The 18,976-nt window shown below is 39.0% G+C and overlaps 1 protein-coding gene across 1 annotated transcript; it reads right to left on the bottom strand.

Annotated features, from left to right (window-relative positions):
• Positions 1-5,019: 5,019 nt before the first annotated feature.
• On the bottom strand, positions 5,020-18,563 carry COPS5 (COP9 signalosome subunit 5). Its single transcript, XM_074898866.1, has 8 exons — positions 18,152-18,563; positions 17,810-18,044; positions 15,042-15,170; positions 13,905-13,970; positions 12,398-12,483; positions 9,423-9,534; positions 8,494-8,642; positions 5,020-5,433 (listed from the first exon to the last, which is right to left on the bottom strand). Exons 1-8 carry the CDS (start codon positions 18,310-18,312, stop codon positions 5,349-5,351), a joined length of 1,023 nt encoding a protein of 340 aa, XP_074754967.1. The 5' UTR covers positions 18,313-18,563; the 3' UTR covers positions 5,020-5,348.
• Between the last annotated feature and the right edge of the window lie 413 nt (positions 18,564-18,976).

Raw genomic sequence — 18,976 nt, 5'->3', positions numbered from 1 at the left:
CTTCAGAAAGGCTCAGTATCCAGTAGACATCTAACGTAAGAAACCTAGGTAAATACTTAACATCTAGTAACTCTCTTTCTTCCTCTGAATAAGTGCTGAGTTTTTGAAAATCTGGTGTTTAGTGGTACAAATAGGGGCTGCTGGATGCAGAATTATTTAGAAAAAAATTGGACCTAATAGCATGATCACCTAATTTAGCTTTTTACAGTGTTGTTAAACACTATCCACAAACATTGATAAAGAAAATGCAACCAGACTGAAGATCTTGTATTTTACAGATTAGTTAAGAATGTATCTGCTGACTAGGTAATCTAATTGTTTATGTGGGACTTCAAAGCAAAATTTCACTACCATAAGTGTCATGGCTACATATAAAATCTGAGAAATAGAAGTATTCCTTCTTTATATGACCAGATACTTCAGATATACCATATATATAAAAATCTGAAATGTTTCTATTGCTGTTTACTTTTAAAATAATCCAGAACACAACTTTGCAAGCTTATTTTCGGTTATGTGTGTGTATATATATATATGTATGGCAGTCAGATACAGTGCAGGCATATGCAAGATAAATGTATAATTGTGTATGCATGAGTCCTACATCTGTATGTCATCGTTCATGCACTAGACCTGAAACCATCTCCATCTCCAGTGTACAGCCTCTAGAGAGCAAAACACTCTTCCCCACAGTCACTGCAATTCAATGTTTGTCCTCCAATGTGTTTATTTGCAAAAGTTTGTCCTATACTTAAGTTACTATTCTCTGTGTAGTATTCTGGATATTCAGAATACGAAACAATGGCTAGACATTTACTGAATTATAAAGACAACCCAAGCTTGAATTTCGTTACAGACAGCACAGTATTTTGCATTTGACTTTACCGTCCAAAAGTATGGCAATACATTATAAAATATAGTCAGTATAATTGGGGTGAACTCCTCTCTGAAATGAGCACATCAATCAGCTGAAACCTCAGCCAGTCAGTGATAACAAAGTATCTTGAAGTTTTCAGCTGAAAACTTGGCTCTTTTGGCTAGTCAAATACTATGCACATGGTAAGGAACTTTATCACAAGAGCATGAAAAAGCTGAAACTTCTCAATTTGGAGAGAAGGCTGAGGTGATGATACAATAAAAGTTAATAAAATCATAAAGGTGGTAAGGCAAACAAAACTAACTGGCACATCCCATGCTGTTAGAACTAGGAATACTCTATAAAGCTGCTAGATCCATTCAAAAGAGGCAAAAAAGCGCACTTTCTTAAACTGGGGGTGAACTTCTAGAAATTGTGGCTGCGGGAGGTTTTGGAGGCAGACAGTATCAATGGGTTAATAAAAAGGGTTAAACAAATTTAAGGACACCATATCCTTTAGGGAGCACTAAGAGGCGTGGTCAGGGGTGCACCCTCCAAACTCCCTAATGCAACAGTTGTGGACAGTGGTAGAGTAAGAGGGGAACAGGCTGTAGAGTGCTGATGTTCATGTGCTCTTCCGCAGCAGCACTCCTACGTCTGCTGTTGGGAGATGGCCACTGGCCTGAACCAGCAGGGTGTTTGCCATAACCCCTTACCTTTTCTTGCTATTTGCATTTTAGGTAGACTGGAGGATAGGACAACAGGTGAAGAGAAACAGAAGCCAGTCTCTCACAGCTGCATTACTCCATTCAGTAAATTTTAAAAAGGCACGAAAATTATGTCTTTTTTTCTGGTTCTGTATGGTGCCAGTAGCACAACCATTCAATCTTCAGGCAAGATAATTCAATTATAGGAGCTGCTAAACCAGTTCCTACAAAATGTTTGAAGAGGAAGTCTGATAGCACAATGAAGCATCTTTGACTATCCCCATAATCACACAATAAATCTGAAAAGCTCTTCTTAAAGCCTGTGCACAATAAAGGCAAACCGGTACTCTATCGGGAATTCCAGCTTAGTCCTTGGTATTCTATTGTTACAAATATGCATATATTTATTTGGATTTTGTTGAGACTAGAATGTATAGATTGTTTAAAAATGCAATTTGCATGGATGAGAAAGGTGAGCATATGGGACAACTTCATGAATGAAGGAAAACAGAATAACAGGAGAGGGAAGAAGTTGAAACACAGTTCCACATTTTCAGCATTCTGTAATTTTAATATCTGTTGGCAAATACTGTTAGATGAAAAAATAAGTTGTGGTTGTTGAATTAGATTTTTATTTATTAAAATGTCAAAGGCACGAAAAAGGCAATTATTGTATGCATGCTTGTCTCAAAAAATCTGGATAAAGAACCTATTTGCACATGCTTTATTATGTACTGAATTATTTTAACTGTCAAAATAATTATCTGATATGTGGCATTCATTTGCATAAAGTAATTTCTAAATAAAAAGCGGGCACAAACGTGAAAGAACAAATTCACGTACTTGTTGATATACAATATGCATTGTTCTCAAGAATACCTTTATTCCTAAAATTTGTAAAGTCTCAAAACTATCTGGTAGAATTAAGGCGTACTTTCTATCCCTTAATGACTCTCCATCGTTTAGGATACATTTTTGTGTGCACACCTGTGTGTGTGTGCATGAACATATTGGATAACTCCTTGGTGGTAATGTCTTCAATGCATGGAATTCTGATCTCGGTTAAGGCAGAATCTGGAATAATGCTAGCAATAAAAATGGCTGATCAAAGACAAGGGCATTGTTATTTTGGTTCCTGACCACTACAGAAAGGATCCTATACAGGCCACAGGTATAGCCATATCAGTTATAACACTACATGCTCAGCAAGTAACAACACAGGTAACTCAATGGACAACTATTTCCATCAGCATTCAAGCATCAGCATTCATACCGCTAGTTTATAAAACAACTTGGTATTTTAAAACCAGCTATGACTAAAAACATTGTCTGAGCCTACATGCATGAAATTTCAGCTCACTGCTATCACAAATGAGGACAGTTTAAATATGCTCAATAGACTAATATGAGATTAAACTATTATTTTATATTTCAGGTAGATACAAGATATCCAAAACTTTTGGCTCATGTTATACAAAGAGAATTCTATAAACTGGCAACATGATTATATTTCCTAATAGGTATTTCACAAAAGCAGCATACTTTTTTGCGTAAACACATATTGAGTGGGGCAATGGCTGTGTGCTAACATTTGAAGTCTCACAAACACCTGTGTAAGAAAGGAAGTAGGAAAAGTTACTGGCCAGGTACACTTGCTGTGCCTTCCTTTGACTTAAAGGTACTGCTGTGGACTTATGTACTGTGCTTGCTCATACAGAAGTCTCCCGCTGCCCTTCCCAAGAAAACTAATAGCTTTGAATATTTAAATATCAATGCTTTCTTCTCTTGCCTCTCCACCACCAGTGCCATGCTGGAAGAAGCATAAAATTGTCTCATATCAAACTACACATCTGATAATTGTCTCAACTTTACGAATTCTGATTAAATACATTTTTTTTACACTGCTGAATGCTGCTGCTTTAAAACTCTTGATGAATTTCTGCTTTGCGGTATCTGCATTTCCCTGCTGAATGATAACTTTGTATATATATTATATACATGTATATAATGTACATTATATATATGTATATTGTATAACCTGCATCTTAGCTTCAACTACACTGGAATCCACTTGGATGAAAAGCCTCAAATAAGTAATAACTGTTAAAATTTCCAGAACAAAACAAAAGTAAAACCCACATTAAGGCAGAGTTAAGATTGAAAAGGAATATCAGTTACTTAAGGTATAAAGTGTAATGGCATATTGTATAAAGCACAAATTATCCCAAAAGTAAACATTCCAAAACCCCCCGGAAACTCAGGATTAAGGATAAAAACTTAAAAGAAATCCAGACGTCTTGAATTATTGAAATGCAGTATGAAAGCCTCCAGAACAAACTTAGATCAGCCCTGCAGCAGCACCATGGTGTAAGCCAGCAATTATGATTAATACATTTTAGTATCTGTGGCCCTAAATTAGCCTAATGTGTATTTCAGAGTTAGTAACTTTTTGTTTTGTTCCTTTGTGTGCAGCAAATGACTATGACAAGCAATAGAAGGTGAGCAGGAGAAAAATAGTGATATATAAGCATGTTATTAATTTCACTGGGGAACTGGTTATTACTTGACTATTTAGAAATACAAAATGTCCATCGTAAGCGTGAAGCTACAAGCAAAATACTGTTGCATGATGTTTCATCACTGTGAGAAGAAAACACTTCTGGCTGGACCAGTAAAACTAAGTCAGGAAAGGCTCCAATAGATTTAATAACTTGTTAAAAAATAAGCAAATGGGACTTCAATTCTTAAAATTACAGAATCATCAAGGTTGGAAAAGACCTTGAAGATCATCTAGACCAACCATTAACCTCACACTGACAGTTCCCAACTACACCATATCCCTCGGCGCTGTATCGACCTGACTCTTAAACACCTCCAGGGATGGGGACTCCACCACCTCCCTGGGCAGCCCATTCCAACACCTAACAACCCACTCTGTAAAGAAATGCTTCCTAATATCCAGTCTAAACCTTCCCTGCTGCAATTTGAGGCCATTCCCTCTTGTACTTGTTACTTGGTTAAAGAGACTCATCCCCAGCTCTCTGCAGCCTCCTTTCAGGTAGCTGTAGAGGGCGATGAGGTCTCCCCTCAGCCTCCTCTTCTCCAGACTAAACACCCCCAGTTCCCTCAGCCGCTCCTCGTACGACCTGTGCTCCAGACCCTGCACCAGCTTCGTTGCCCTTCTCTGGGCACGCTTGAGTCATTCAATGTCCTTTTTGTGTGAGGGGCCCAAAACTGAACACAATAATCGAGGTGTGGCCTCACCAGTGCTGAGTAAAGGGGTAAGATCCCTTCCCTGTCCCTGCTGGCCACGCTATTGCTGATACAAATTAAACGCAGAAATGAAAATCTGAGAAACAAGTTACCTATCTAATCTAACTGGGAGGACAGAACTTTTCTACGGAACAGTAAGAAAAAAACCAGTAAAAAGGTGATGAATGTTTGCCAAAAAATTCAAGTCCCCAAACGCTCATTTTCAAAGTCATTTTATTGCAGTTGGATAATAGAGATAAATACCTAAGAGCAAAATCCAGTAAGTCACATTTATTTTTCCTTTGGAACACTTCTCCAAACTGGTTGTGTTTTATGATAAAGAACAAAAAGTTGCACTACATTTCAGAACATTTTGTTCTTTAAAACTGGTCAGACAGGTGGGAGATATTAAAGTACTACAAATTAAATGAATAATTTTCCACTCCAGCTTCATTGCCCAAATTGAACAAGTCCAAGCAAAAGAAACCATGACTTTTTCTGCTTTGGAGATGCATATCAGCTGATGATGCACTTCAAGCTATATTAATTTGATTAAAAAGTTTATCCTTAATAACCTGAGACATCAATCCATGTATAGCTTCTATGGTGGTCTTGCAGCTGAAAAACAAGCATAAATTTAATGTTGGCCAAACACTGAAGTGTCATTTTATTTGAAGATATTCAGCTGTCTTGGAAGTTCAGGGTGCCCATAACCCCATGAATCTTAACAACTGTCCAGAAAGGAAAAGTCACACACAGCAATTTATCCACTGTTGCCAATAGCCTTTTGTTACTTAAAAAGCAAATGGACAAGCACTACACACACAAAGACCAATTCCAGAAAACTCTGGAAATTTAGGACATTTTACATTAACAATAGCAAGTGAGCTCTGTGGCCATCGGAACCAAAAAATAAACAAGAATAATCCCTGGGGGATTAATAACAGCTACCAGCTGTTATTAATACCTGAAGACTCTCACTGTTCTCTCCCTTATCTCCTTTGCCCAGCCGCAGGCCAGTAGTGCACAGTAACCATAGCTCCTCTGAGAAACTTCAGAGAGAACATTAAAGGAAGAGTTTATAGAGCTAATCAGTTATTATGTAACATTAATATGTAACGTGCAAAACTGCCAAACAGCTAAGAGGATTCCTATAGATCCAAGTTTCATCCAGTATGTTTGGCTTAGGGAGATGTAGCGTCAAACTGACAAATAAAAACGTCCCAAAACAGACTATACAAACACAAAAGATAAATTAGCCCTGAAGGCATGGAAGATAGGGACAAATTACTACTACATAGATAAAGGAATCCTAGGCAAAGGAAGATGGCTTGGAGCACAGTCTGGCTAATGCATATGTCCTCTGAGAAAACAGCTCTTAGAGATGTGTATGCTCAATAACAGAAGAGATCATAGAGCCAAGTGTAAGCACCTTTATGCTAATGTCTTACAGTATTGTTTTTCCTAAAACTGGTACTTCCAATAATCCTTTATCAAACTCTGCAACCTTATTTCTTGAAAGTAAGTTAGGTGCTGCTGAATCTATTGTCCTGGTGTCTGTGTAAGTATTCTACTGTCTCTTTTCTTAGGAAAGATTATTAATTGAAGAAAACCATGCATCTGTAAAAGAGCTGCAATTCATTTTGGGAACTACAGTAGCCTCTGTTACACAGGAAGCAGAATTGATGACAACAACAATCCCTTCCAGCCTTACAATTTATAAACTAACTACTGATGATGACTAAATAAAAGCAGAAAAGAAAAATCTCTAGAAACGCTGCAAGAAATAGGATAATCAGAAAAGGAGCTATTTCAGAATAACTGTAAGCCTGTGAGCGTAACATGAAAATAAAAATTGGTCAGTATTATGGGACACCAAACAGGGATCAAAATCAAAGCAAACTTGTCAGCAATCCCACCTTTCTCATGTCTTTAAAATACTGCTATTTTAACTGTTTCACTACAGGAACTGGGAGGTAGTGCTTAACCTGGCTGTTGTGAGCTGGCAACAGCCTTAACTCCATTGTAAATGTCAACAGATACTAATTTCTATAAAGTCAATTCCCCCTTGAACTTGATCATGTTTGTTAGAAAACTTGCAAAAGCTGTTAACTTTCCATAACAAAGAAAAAAAATACGGAAGACACTAGCACAACAGCAACTCTGATTCTCTTCAGCAAGGACAATATAACATTTACAGGTATTCCCTCACTGCTTACTGTGGAACAAAAGGCTTGTCCAACACAAGCTGACCACTCTCTTTGTTAAGGCAAAGCCCGTGTTCACCTGAGTCATACTGAGCTAAATGTAAAATTATTTATAATCAGTTTCTTCACAGAAGGCCTCCTTTTTGTCTCTTCATTTTTTTTTTTTACTTGTCATTAAACTCACCACTCATGTAGCATCTTGGAAGTCAGTCCCTTAGTAAAGTTTGTACTATGGCACATATTGCCAGCTTGTGGGGGGCAGGGGAAGAAGATACAAGAAAACTGTTCTAGGTATCAGGATAAAATGAGGAAGGGGACCAGTAAACCTCCAAATCTGAAAAGTAGAACATCCCAGATTTCATTCAGCTTTTGCAGTCTATTTAAAGGGATTCTACAGAATTGTTCCCTTATTAAATGGAATTGTATCTCACCCAAAACACCACTAAGATGCATGCAGGGGAGCCCTGTCTTCTCCACAGATGAACCTGAGACTGTACTAGCATGTACAGTGCAGTACTTCTTGGTTTTCAAAGTCTGAAATTTGCCAAATATGATATTCTTGAACAGCCCAAGATACTGTATGACTTGTTGGATACTAATACCCTTTGTTAAAGACTTTACTTGGAAAAATGGCGACTATAACATTATATAGACAATCTATGCACACATATGATTAAGATTACTGGGAGAGAGATGTATTAGTGAGAAGCAACTTTTGTACCTCAAAGCTCAAAAAAGAGCTGATTACCAACAAATGTATAAGGAACACTGAGGGAAAACAGTAAAACTTCTCTGAAATAATGAATTTATTGCTGGGTGTACAGCATTAACTGATAATAGCAAGTATTTGCTATCAGTCAGGGTAACTAAATATAAAGGCCAGAATGTCTGTAATGTACTTCTTAAAAACAAAACAAAACATACCAAAATAAAATTCCTTATTTGTGGGAAAAAAATGTATTAAGAAATACGAGAAAAAGGAAGTTCTTAATTTTTAAGTGAGTTGAGGTATTACGTAAGTGAGATAAGTGTAAACTAAATTACTGGACTGTTAGCACTAGTTCTTAAAATCATGTTCTATGTAATAATGTTATCTACTGTTAGTTTAAACCTGATTAACCACATAAAATGTGCAATTTTCTACCAGTGCTACCATTTTTCATTTGACAGAAAACACCTTTTTGGATTGCCATATACTGGTGGAATTTAACAGGGTTTTTTTGTTTAATAAACTATAAACTGGAGTTGAATTTATTCCAGAAACAAAGACTGAAAAGCCATTGTAGGTTTAATAAAAGCAAGGTTTTCTTAAACTTTCAAAAATATCTAGTAACATTTGGAGTCTTTAATTCCTATCTATAACTAATAATTGTTATCTATAATCTCGGTAGGTTACAATTAAAGGCATGATAGAAGTTTAAAACAAAGTAACACTTTTCACAGCGATGAACACAAGTATGCGTTACCTTACCTGTCTCTTGTTGCTTTTGCAAGTTTGTCTTCTGATTTCTTATCATGAGTCTCTAAACCCAGCATGAAACTGCCCCTTCCAAGCTGAGCTTCTGACTGTTCTAATTTTTCAGACAAATCAAAGACTTGGCCAGTGGTGTAGTCAGCATTCTTAGGAGAAAGAAGGCAATAAACACACTGAATTCTAAGCTATAAATTCATGCATTTATAGGCAAAATAAACAAAATTAAAGAGCCTTTAAGACTGTAGTACTGCCCATTTTAATCTATGTCTACAGTTGAAGTGATACAGAACGTGAGTGGCACACAAGTGGTGTTGAGAGAACAGAAGCTGAACATCTGACAAATAACTCAATACCTAAAGCTGGAAAGGGGCACTCCACTACTCTCTGCTCATGCCCTCAGTTATGAAAGAGTGAGTAAAAGATGGTTTTGACCAAGAGAAAAGGTATAAAACCAGCTTTTGCAGAAGGAAGATTTTGATGCAGAGCTGTTACACTGAAGGTCTACCTGCAGTATTTCAGTTGCAACCTCGTTTTAACAGTTCCATTGTTTCTTTTCTTTTCTTTTTTTTTTTTTTTTCTAATAAAAAGTGTTTACTTATTCAGTACTATTATTTTAAGGCATACTATTCATTACAGTGCTGTAAAGAGATGTAAGGTTAAAAGGTGTTTAATACAAAATCTAAGGTATAGAGAACTCAGCAAAATCAAACATAAGTTATTCTCACCTTCTACTTTTAAAGATCAGATGTAAAGAACACACAGTATTTGTGATTAGGAAAACCTTCCTTTCTTGTTTAATCTGACAAATAGTTTCTTAATGTGGGATGTGTATCTATCAGTGTCCCACTAAGGATTTTACAGTAGAGGGTCTGTCTTTCGGCACTAATTAATATATGCACATGATGATAGCATACTATGGTACTTACAGTAAGCAAACTAGAAGAACTAAGAGTGTTCACCCAGTACTTGTTCCACAAAAGCTCAAGCAATTTACGATCCAAAGATGATTTAAAGTACGAGACTTCTAAAGCATAATACCTTTAAAAACAAACATGCAAACAAAATAAGCTTTCATCTAAATATATCTTGTTTGGCTGAGACTCCCAAAGTACATGCATCTCAAAAAATCCTTATCAATGGCAAATATCTTCAAAAATTCAAAGCAGTGAACAATTCAAAAGTTATCCCCAGTTCCAATTCTGTCTCTAAAGATTTTCTGTAAGTATTTCATAAATATAGCTTTAATAGAGGTACACATAATCCTCACACGTACTGCTGTGTTCTATTTAATGAGTTTGCAAGGTTTTTTAAATTATTCTCTTAACAACTTCTCGTGCAATGCAGTGATGCCCTGTTCCATGCTTGGGATCTTCAATACTGTAATAATTGTTACTTACAGACGACTGCAGTTTTGCATATATCACCTCTAATTCAGTTAGGAATTTTGATAGCAGTAAATGTTAGCAACAGGCAAACAACAGGTTCTACACCATCTGTTTTGAAAGCCAGGCTTTAGTGGTGCTACAGAAGTTGCAAGAGATGATAAAGCAGATAGAAAGTTGAGCTATGAGAAGTCATTAGTGTAGGTGAATTACAGCAACATTAAAGAGCTGTATTAAAGCTTATTTTGATCAAGAAATTCTTGAACAGGTTATCAATAATCCTATTATCTCTTGATTTCTCTGGAAGTTATTTTGCTTGGCATTTCTGTAAGAAACTCCATCTGACATAACAATGCTTTAACATCTACAAACACACCACATTTTAGTATTTCTGCAATAGAACAAATACCCTTATTTCACATATGCTAAGAAAAATGAGATACTAAGCCACTTCTTCAAAGACATATGTGGCAGACACAAAATTAGAAATTCAAGTTGTTTGAGGAATAGTGTAATAAAATTAATTTAAAAGATTAGATGAAAGCAGTTTCACATTGGGCATTGAACACCAATTAAAGGAGAGAAGTTTGGCTAAGATTATCCAGACTGCTACTAAAGCAATTAGTAGTCACTGCCATTCCAAACAGACAGGATCATTAAGGGTCTAGAGCACAAGTCTTACGAGGAGTGGCTGAGGGAACTGGGATTGTTTAACCTGGAGAAAAGGAAGCTTAGGGGACACCATACCGCGCTCAACAACTATGAGAAAAGGAAAGGAAGGGAGGTTGTAGCGAGGTGGGTGTTGGTCTCTTCTCCCAAGTAACAAGTGATAGGGTGAGAATAAACAGCCTCAAGTTGCTCCAGTGGAGGTTTAGATTGGATATTAGGAAAAATTTCTTCACCAAAAGTGTTGTCAAACACTGGTACAGGCTGCCCAGGGAAGTGGTAGAGTCATCATTCCTGGAGGTATTTAAAAGATGCGTAGATGTGGTGCTTAGAGACATGGTTTAGTGGTGAACTTGGTAGTGTTACATTAATGGTTGGACTCAATGATCTTAAAGGTCTTTTCCAACCTAAATGATTCCATGGTTCTATGATCATCATTCAAGTTCTCTAAATTTTTAATTCTTAGTCAGACTACCCATACTACTGAGAGGACACCACCACTCTAATCTTTTGTATTATCAGTGATTCAGTAATGTGACAAATTTCCAGTTTTAATTCTCTCTCTTTGCGTAACTGATGTTTCCTTCTAGGAATGACCGTTCTTTTCTTGTTTTGGATGGAAAGAAGTGGCTTGTACAAGAAGCCCGCTTCCTGAGATGGAGATTATAACGACTACTATTAAGCACTTCCAACTTCAAGAAAAATCACTGAATGAACTCTCCCAAACTGACCACCTCTAAAACAGAAAATATATGCTCCTTTTATGCTTAAAAGCATGGGTTTATGACCAATGCCATAAGGACTACTATGAAATAACAGGAACATTACAGTTCTGCAAAGATTTCTGTGTAGCTACCGTTCTGGATTTTTCCTCAAATTGGATAGGAAGACCAATTCCACTTATTTTATTTTTTTAATCTCTTCAGGGTCAGACTTTGCACACAACTATAAATGCACTAAAGAATCCATGCACCAAAAACATGAAAAAACTATGCAACAACCTACAGGACACACTGGTGTCAATGAGATCTTCAAGTTCTCTGTACACAGATGCTTAAGATGTAGTGCTTGTCAAATATCTGGATGTAGAATTGAAACCAGGCCATTACTGAAAGAAGCAGTCCCATCTTTCCTTAGCTGTTCTCTGTAAACGCTGTGCCTCCAACATCTGCCTCTACTTTCCACCCCACCTTAGCTTAACTAGCAAGGCCATGTGCACTCCCACAAGCTCCACCAAGATTCAGGGAAATGACCTGGCAAAACAAATGTCTCACCAAATAAGGACAAGTAGCGATGAAGTGAAGAACGTGTGGCTGGGGATAGAACAGTTAAAGAACGAACGGTTAAAACTAAACCACCTTTTTAATTCATGGAAAGTAAACTAGCAGGAGAGAAAAAGGACTAATTCTTCCTGTTGCTGATGTTGCCCTTGAAGCAGCTCCATTTTCCAATCCTACCAAAGGCAGAAACAATCTTAACACGCCCAGTGACACAGGATAAAGAGATGCACAGCACTGGCCACTACTCAGAAGAGCAGACAGATTACAATCTCCCTAGCCCTGCTGCCAAATCTACATCTGACCCTTTCCTCCCTGCACTAAGAAAACACTCCTTAAAGGTGTTCAGGAATCAACTGCTAAAGCATTTAAACAGGTTTATCTTCATAACAATTCTCCCTTAAAGTATCTCCTAATAAACACCAGTAACACTTTTCCACAAAAACAACAGTGCTAAAGCAACAGAGAACTTAAAGATCTGAAATACTCCAAGAAATCTACTTTTCCATACTGAATCACTAACCTAAGCACAAAAATCGAGAACTTGTGCTAGTTAGTAGTTTTTACGTTACTTACTGTTTACAATGTACACCAAAGTCTTCTATTTTATTAAGTGGAATAGTCTGGTATTCAGAGGGGCCTTCATCTGGAGGTTTATAGCCCTAAAAATTCAACAAAGGGCAGAGATGACACAGTAATTTGGGGACTTTTTAAAATGCCTGAACTCTCTGAGAGCACGACAAAAAATTCTCATTTATGCAATTCTAGTTATTTTTCTCAGAGAAAATTAAATTTCCACCGTAATCTGAAATTCAGAATTTTCTTGGATCTCAGAGTTACATATGGCTTTACTAGCAGTCATTCACTATATTTGCAGGTCTATCAAAAAGCATGCTGGAAGCAAACTAGTGGTCATAATGGAGATTTTTCAAACAAGTAAGATGGCAAGCTATGATTGGATCATTTCTTAGATCAAAGAAAGAGGGAGCTTATTCTAAGATAACATTTTCTACTCATTCTTGGAAGTGATTTCAATCCTTTTTTGAGGTAAGATAGGAGGCATGAGAAGAGGAAAGAAATAACCATGCCTTGGATATGTCTTACGGATACCTAAAACTTCAGTTACTTATTTTGCCAAGATGGTGCCACTCACAGCTGCTGGCTAGGCAAGAACTGCCTGCAGACCACTGCAAGGACTCCCTATAAATACGCTTCTAATGTGCATTTTCTATAGACGATTTGGCTTCCAGGTGCAGGATTCTTCTCCCTGCTCAAAATTCTCAAAGTATGAAGAATATTCTCCTAAATCACTAACTGTTCTAAGATCTCTCCTCTATTTGTCAACAACAACAAAAAAGATTGAACGCAACTGGGAACCTCTTACATTTTTATTACACTTTTACTGGATGTCAGCCTGAAGTTCTTGATGAGTCAATAATAACTAGAAGTTTGAAGGGTATACCTGAACTTTACTAGCTTGAAATTAAATAACACAGATATAGCTCTACCAGAAGTATAAATGAAAGACTGCATTTGGAGATCTAGACCTCCAATATTTATGTAATTTTCTAGTTTTTAGCCTAACCTTTCAATATTGTTTAATAAACTTTTTTTGGAACATTTTTTTGTAAAGATTAAAAATATTTATTTGTAAGAGTTAAGTAGATAGTTTTGAATCTTTGTTTTCTAAAATGAAAAACAGATTACAACATATTAAACAGACTACTAACGTGATTTTTAGGTCTAAAAAATTATAGAGAAGAATCAACATAAATAATCTGTTTTGATGAATGCTACCTACACCTATATCCATTAAAAAATGGCCATATGGAGCTATAGAATTTCAGGACAACCTCACTACCTAGACAGTCTATTTTAACACTGCCCAAAATCTATGGAAAACAAACCAGAAGTCAACCTTTGTAAACATAATCAATATCCAAAACCATGCAATAACTAGTATATCAGCACATCTTTCTTTCAGAATGAACAGTACAAAACACTGCAGTAATCTTTAGAACCAATCTATTACTTATTTAGAAACAGTTTAGTGATCACACACTAGATAATTTTAACTATTTACCTTAGGATATGTCCTAAATGCTCCAAGATTTACTTTTCCTGCAGATATTGTTCTTGTTGGATCAATCTGCAAAAATGCAAGCGATGCTTGTTATATGCATTTTATAAATTATTACAGGCATGTATTAACTTTACAGTAATTGCATTACAGGAATGTAATCAGTGAAAATTGTATTAGCTTTGTGATAAGCAGTACTTTTTCAGTTGTCATCTTTTGGTACGAAAGACTAAAAAGAAAGGAATACCAATAGCCTTCTATGGACCGGTTTTCCAAACTACTTTTCATTGTTTCCCAAGTACTTTATGTGTACCAATACCCTGTTTAATTTTAAAAGTAATTTAGAAAAGACGAAAAAAAAAAAACCCACAAGGGAAAAAGCAGTCCCAAGGAAAGTGCTTTGAATCTGTGAAATTATGTCATAACATGGGAGAACTCACACGGTGGAAATACTTCTTAAGGGTCATTTATCCTTTTTTAATATAATTCTTCACAGAATTATATTCCTTCCTTCTGACTAATTTCAGTCTTTTTTTCCTTTTTTTTCTTTACTATCGATGGTTATAGAAGTAGTATCTAAAATAAGGTTTACTTTTGATTTCAAATGCAATCTGAAGCCTGGAAGACCCTGAAGTACCAAAAGAGTTTCTTCAGATTTTTTCTTCATAGATTTCCTAGTGTCTTCTACCGCGTACTATGACATTAATTTAATTTAAAAGGCATTTTTGATGCAAACTAACAGAACTCTGTGAACACACTTTGCTCAATTTCCACAGAAGCAACAAAGAGAACAAAAGAAACAGATTTTTGTTCTGTTGAAGGAGGTTGAATATGGGTTGTACAACACATTTTTTTCAAAAGTGTCAAGTAGAACTTTAGGTTAAGAGTAATGTATGGATTTGTACAGAGCTACCATACCTGGGACAATGCAGCAAAAATGGCCTCTGTAAGCAATATTACTGGTTTGCCCAGTATGGGGTCAGCAAAGCAAAAGGAGCAATACCAATTTAGAACTTGGATCTAACACTTTCGTCATGCAAAATACACGCTACTAGAATGTTAATAGACAGAAATCTAAACATTATTCCCCCCTCAACATAATGCGCTATGCAGTTTTATCAACTATCATCCAGTACTTACAACCACTGCTACAAAGGGTTCTTGAAACTGCTGATTAAGCATCTGTGTACTGACGTCGATCCCAGAGAGCCAGCAGCCATAGCCAGGGTGACTGTGATACCAGCCAATTGCATTTTCTAGACGACCAACCTAACAGCAGTGAAGGAAAACAAATCCAGTGTTAATCTCCATTCCGAAAGTACCAGCTGCCCTCTACTGGGCCTTCCAGCACACTACAACACGGTGAGAGAATAAAAAAAGAACACAGCCCGCCGTGCCAAATTACTGAGTACTAAACATACACCTTACTTTGCTAATACAACAAGTGGTATGGCTTCTAGAGAATAGTTTAGCATTCTCTGTTACAGCTACTACCACAGAACAAAGAACTTCAAGGAGCCAGGAGCTCTTCAATGACAGCTGGAGTACAGAAGAGATTCCACGTAGTGAGATAGGAAGTAAGCTGGGACTCTTCAGCATGGAAGAGAAATTTCTTAGGGTGGATATGACACAAGTCTATATAATCTCATATAATGTATGGTATGTCAGTAGAGAAAGAACGTTCATTATTTAGTACAGTAACACAACTCAGAGGCACAGAGAGAGATTATTGCCAAGTTTAAAAAGTAACTTCAGAGGCATGTTTTTGAACACCAGAAGTGGCAGAAATTATTGACAGAGTATGCTGTAGAAGCCAAAAGATAAACTTCTGAGATTTTTAGGATGAGAAAACTTCAAAATAGGAGTTTACAAATACTACCCCTGGCTATCTATACAAATACTGGAAGAAAAACAAACAAACCAACCAAAACCCACCCCGGAGAACAAACACCCGTTGCACCTAATTTTGTAATCCTCTCTCAGGAATTGCTTACTGGCTGCTCCATACTGAGTTGAATAATTTTGGTGTGACCCTATATGCCAGTTCTTAACTGAAAGTTGTGCGTTTGTATGCATCACCTGATTGGTTTTGCCAAATAATGAATACATCTGAAAGGTTAAATCAGAAAAACATTAAGATGAGACAAGAACACACAAACTGCCTACTGAATGGAACATTTATTTTATTTTTGAATTGGTAAATAATATTTGTATTTTCTTTACATCTCCCATGACAAAGAAGGAGAGACCAACAAAACACTACAGAATGTGTTATTTTTCAAAGCCAAATAACACATTTTTAGTGTATTAACAACAGATCCTGCCCATGGAGAAGCAAATAACTGGAACATTGGCACCTGTAAAGTACTTATGCACGAGAACAGATCAACTTGTAATCTAATATTAAAAAGAGTTATTCCAGGAACAACTGCTTGCCAAAATCAGACAGGGAATAGCCAGCATGCAAACTCTGCCAGAGCACCAGTTCAGTTTCAACACCGTGAAACCAACTATAGACAGAAATGTACAATATAAACAACTAGAAAAAAATGTTTCCTATCAGAGTACTCCTGCATAAACCTGGACAGTTTTAAACATAAGATTACTAACTGTATATAAAAAATACTATCTTTACGCTGTATACTTACTATTTTGAAACCCATTATTTCTACCTAAGAACTGGATAGTATGAATATATCTTTAGGTAAAGACATCTTTTCACATTACCTACTTTTCTGCAACAATGGTATTAATATCATGACATTAATAGTTTCCAGATAAAAGGAATTAAATAAATTATTTCTAAGTTTTCTCATAAATGGGGGCGAATTATTAAAAAACAGTCCTAGAATATACCTACTTCTGGATTATGTTTACTCTTTTCTGATGGTATGGCCCAGCCCAATTCACATCTATTTAAATATCTCTAACTGTATACAAGGCTGTGGATGGAAGTACAACAATCCAGAATAACCCAAATACTGCTCGGTTATCTCCAGTGAATAAGTAAGGGGCCCCTAATTTTAGCCGCTTTAAAATACTTCCAAGGATTAAAGAAAAATCAAAGGGTAAACTGGGCTCCAAAACTATTTTAGCTTGAGGAGTTATTTCAACGTTTACTCATAGTACAGGATTGCACTGTATTGGAAGAAGCATGTCAGCAGGTCCTCTGATGTGCCATGCTAGTTTTTACATCACTCACAGAGCAGATTCGTATTTCTGTCATCCTTCTGCATGCCAGAATTTTACTGCATAGTCAGGCTTAATATGACATGGATCTCTGAATACAGGGTGACGAAGAAGGGGAACAGACATCTGAGTCAGTTCGTCTAAATTTCTAAATTATAAATATGAATTATAAAGTTGCACTGAAAGTTATTTATTGGCATTTTCTTCACAAATGTCTTTGTTTTTATAGAAAACAGCAGCATGGCTATGCAGCAAGACTTCAGAAAGCAAAAATGTAAAAATAAATGTTATGTTCTTGATTTACAACTAGTAAGTACCTCAGATATATATATCTGCTATTTTGCTTACTGTTTTTAGAAACATGTATTATACCAGTTATTGTAGAAACACACTTGTGTCTGGCCGCAAACCACCAGCTGCAGCCAGAAAAACACCTCCTGAGCAATAAAAATCACTTATGATGGAAAGGAGAATCCAGTACTTGATGACCTACCGTAAGACATGGAAGTATGTATGTGAAAATGTTAAAAGGGGTTGCTGCTGACACAGTTCTCTTAGCCACCATGCCTGTGAACAAACAGGGCAGCCACTTTATCTCTGTGGGAGGGGTGGAGGCGGGGAAGCCTGCACACCCCAGAACACGTTCCTGCACGACGAACTGAGAAGATCCGCAGCCACACCGTGGAGGGAGAGAAACACCCCCTGCCCCTTCTCCGTACCTGCTTTGCGTTTTCAATGTACGCTGCCATGTACTCGTAGGCGGCCGCCTGAGCGTTGACGCGAGTCTCGGTGCCCTCCACGGGCAGGGCGAAGCTGTCCATGATGATCATGGTTTCCCCGTCCACCTTGCCCAGCATGAGCCCCATCACCTCCAGGTTGCCCCCTGACCTGGCGTGCATCACCATCTTCAGGAGCGCCAGCGCCGAGATCTTGCAGTATTTGAAGTAATGGTGGCTACGACGAGAGAGGCCGCGGAAAGCATCAGGGCCGGCCCCGCCGCCCGGCCCGGCCCGCGCCCCAGGCCCGCACCGCCCGCCCCTCCCGGCCCGGTTCGCACTCACTCCTTGGTCCAGGGCTTGGCCGCCAGGATCTCCTGCTGCTGCTTGCGGTCGTACTTGTAGATCTCGTCGATGCTCTGCGCCTCCTGCATGTTGTTGGCCAACTCCCACGTCTTCTGCGCCATCCCGCTCCCGGAGGCGCCGCTCCCCGCCGCCGCCGCCATCGCCCGCCGCACCGGGCCGCCGGCGGAACCAACGCGAGGCGGCGGGGGGTGGCGGGGGGAGGTGGTACGGTCCGCGCAGGCCCGGGGATGCCGGCACTGCGCCCCCAGTGGGGGCGGCCGGCGCTGCGCCGCGCCGTACCGCGGCCGAGCCGAGGCGGCGGGTCACCGCGGAGCCGCCCGGCGCCCTCGGGTTAGAGCGTGCGGCGCCTTTCCGCGGTCACAGCGCGTCCGCCCTCCTCGCCGCAACCCGCCCGCCCGGCCGAGCGGTGTTTCACCGGGAGCGCCCCGCGAAGACCCCCGCTGAGGGGAGAGCGCCGCCGCCTCCCGCCCCGCCCCACTCCGCTCCGCTCCGCTCCGCTCCCTTTCACCGGTTAAAGCCGCGCCGGGGTGGCCCCGGGGTGCGCGGGTCGCGTTGCGCCGCCCTCCCGAGCAGCAGGGGGCGCTGTTCGGCGCCGCCCGCCGGTTTCCGGGGAGGCGGTAACGCGCGCGCGGGACGCGGAGAGAGCTGCGGCCGCCGGTGAGCTGGGCGGGAGGGACGGACGGGCGGACGGATAGACGGCGCCCCGGAGGCCTCCCCCCGCGGCCCGGTCCGCTGGCCCCGCCGCGCGGAGGCCGAGCGGCCATCCTGTTCACAGCCCGGGCCCTCCCGCTCTCCCCTGCGGCG

The sequence above is a fragment of the Athene noctua genome, chromosome 2, assembly GCF_965140245.1.
Source record: "Athene noctua chromosome 2, bAthNoc1.hap1.1, whole genome shotgun sequence".
Lineage (NCBI taxonomy): Eukaryota > Metazoa > Chordata > Aves > Strigiformes > Strigidae > Athene > Athene noctua.
This window is presented reverse-complemented; position numbering and strand designations above follow the sequence as displayed.

What these genes read in the sequence shown, in the direction of transcription:
- COPS5 (XM_074898866.1), bottom strand. Translation starts at nt 18,312, where the DNA reads ATGGCGGCGGCGGCGGGGAGCGGCGCCTCCGGGAGCGGGATGGCGCAG. An exon ending in ACATTGAAAACGCAAAGCAG is followed by an intron (nt 15,171 to 17,809) that starts GTACGGAGAAGG and finishes CACTGCTGTTAG; the next exon opens with GTTGGTCGTCTAGAAAATGC. An exon ending in GTTCTTCTAGTTTGCTTACT is followed by an intron (nt 8,643 to 9,422) that starts GTAAGTACCATA and finishes CTTTCTCCTAAG; the next exon opens with AATGCTGACTACACCACTGG.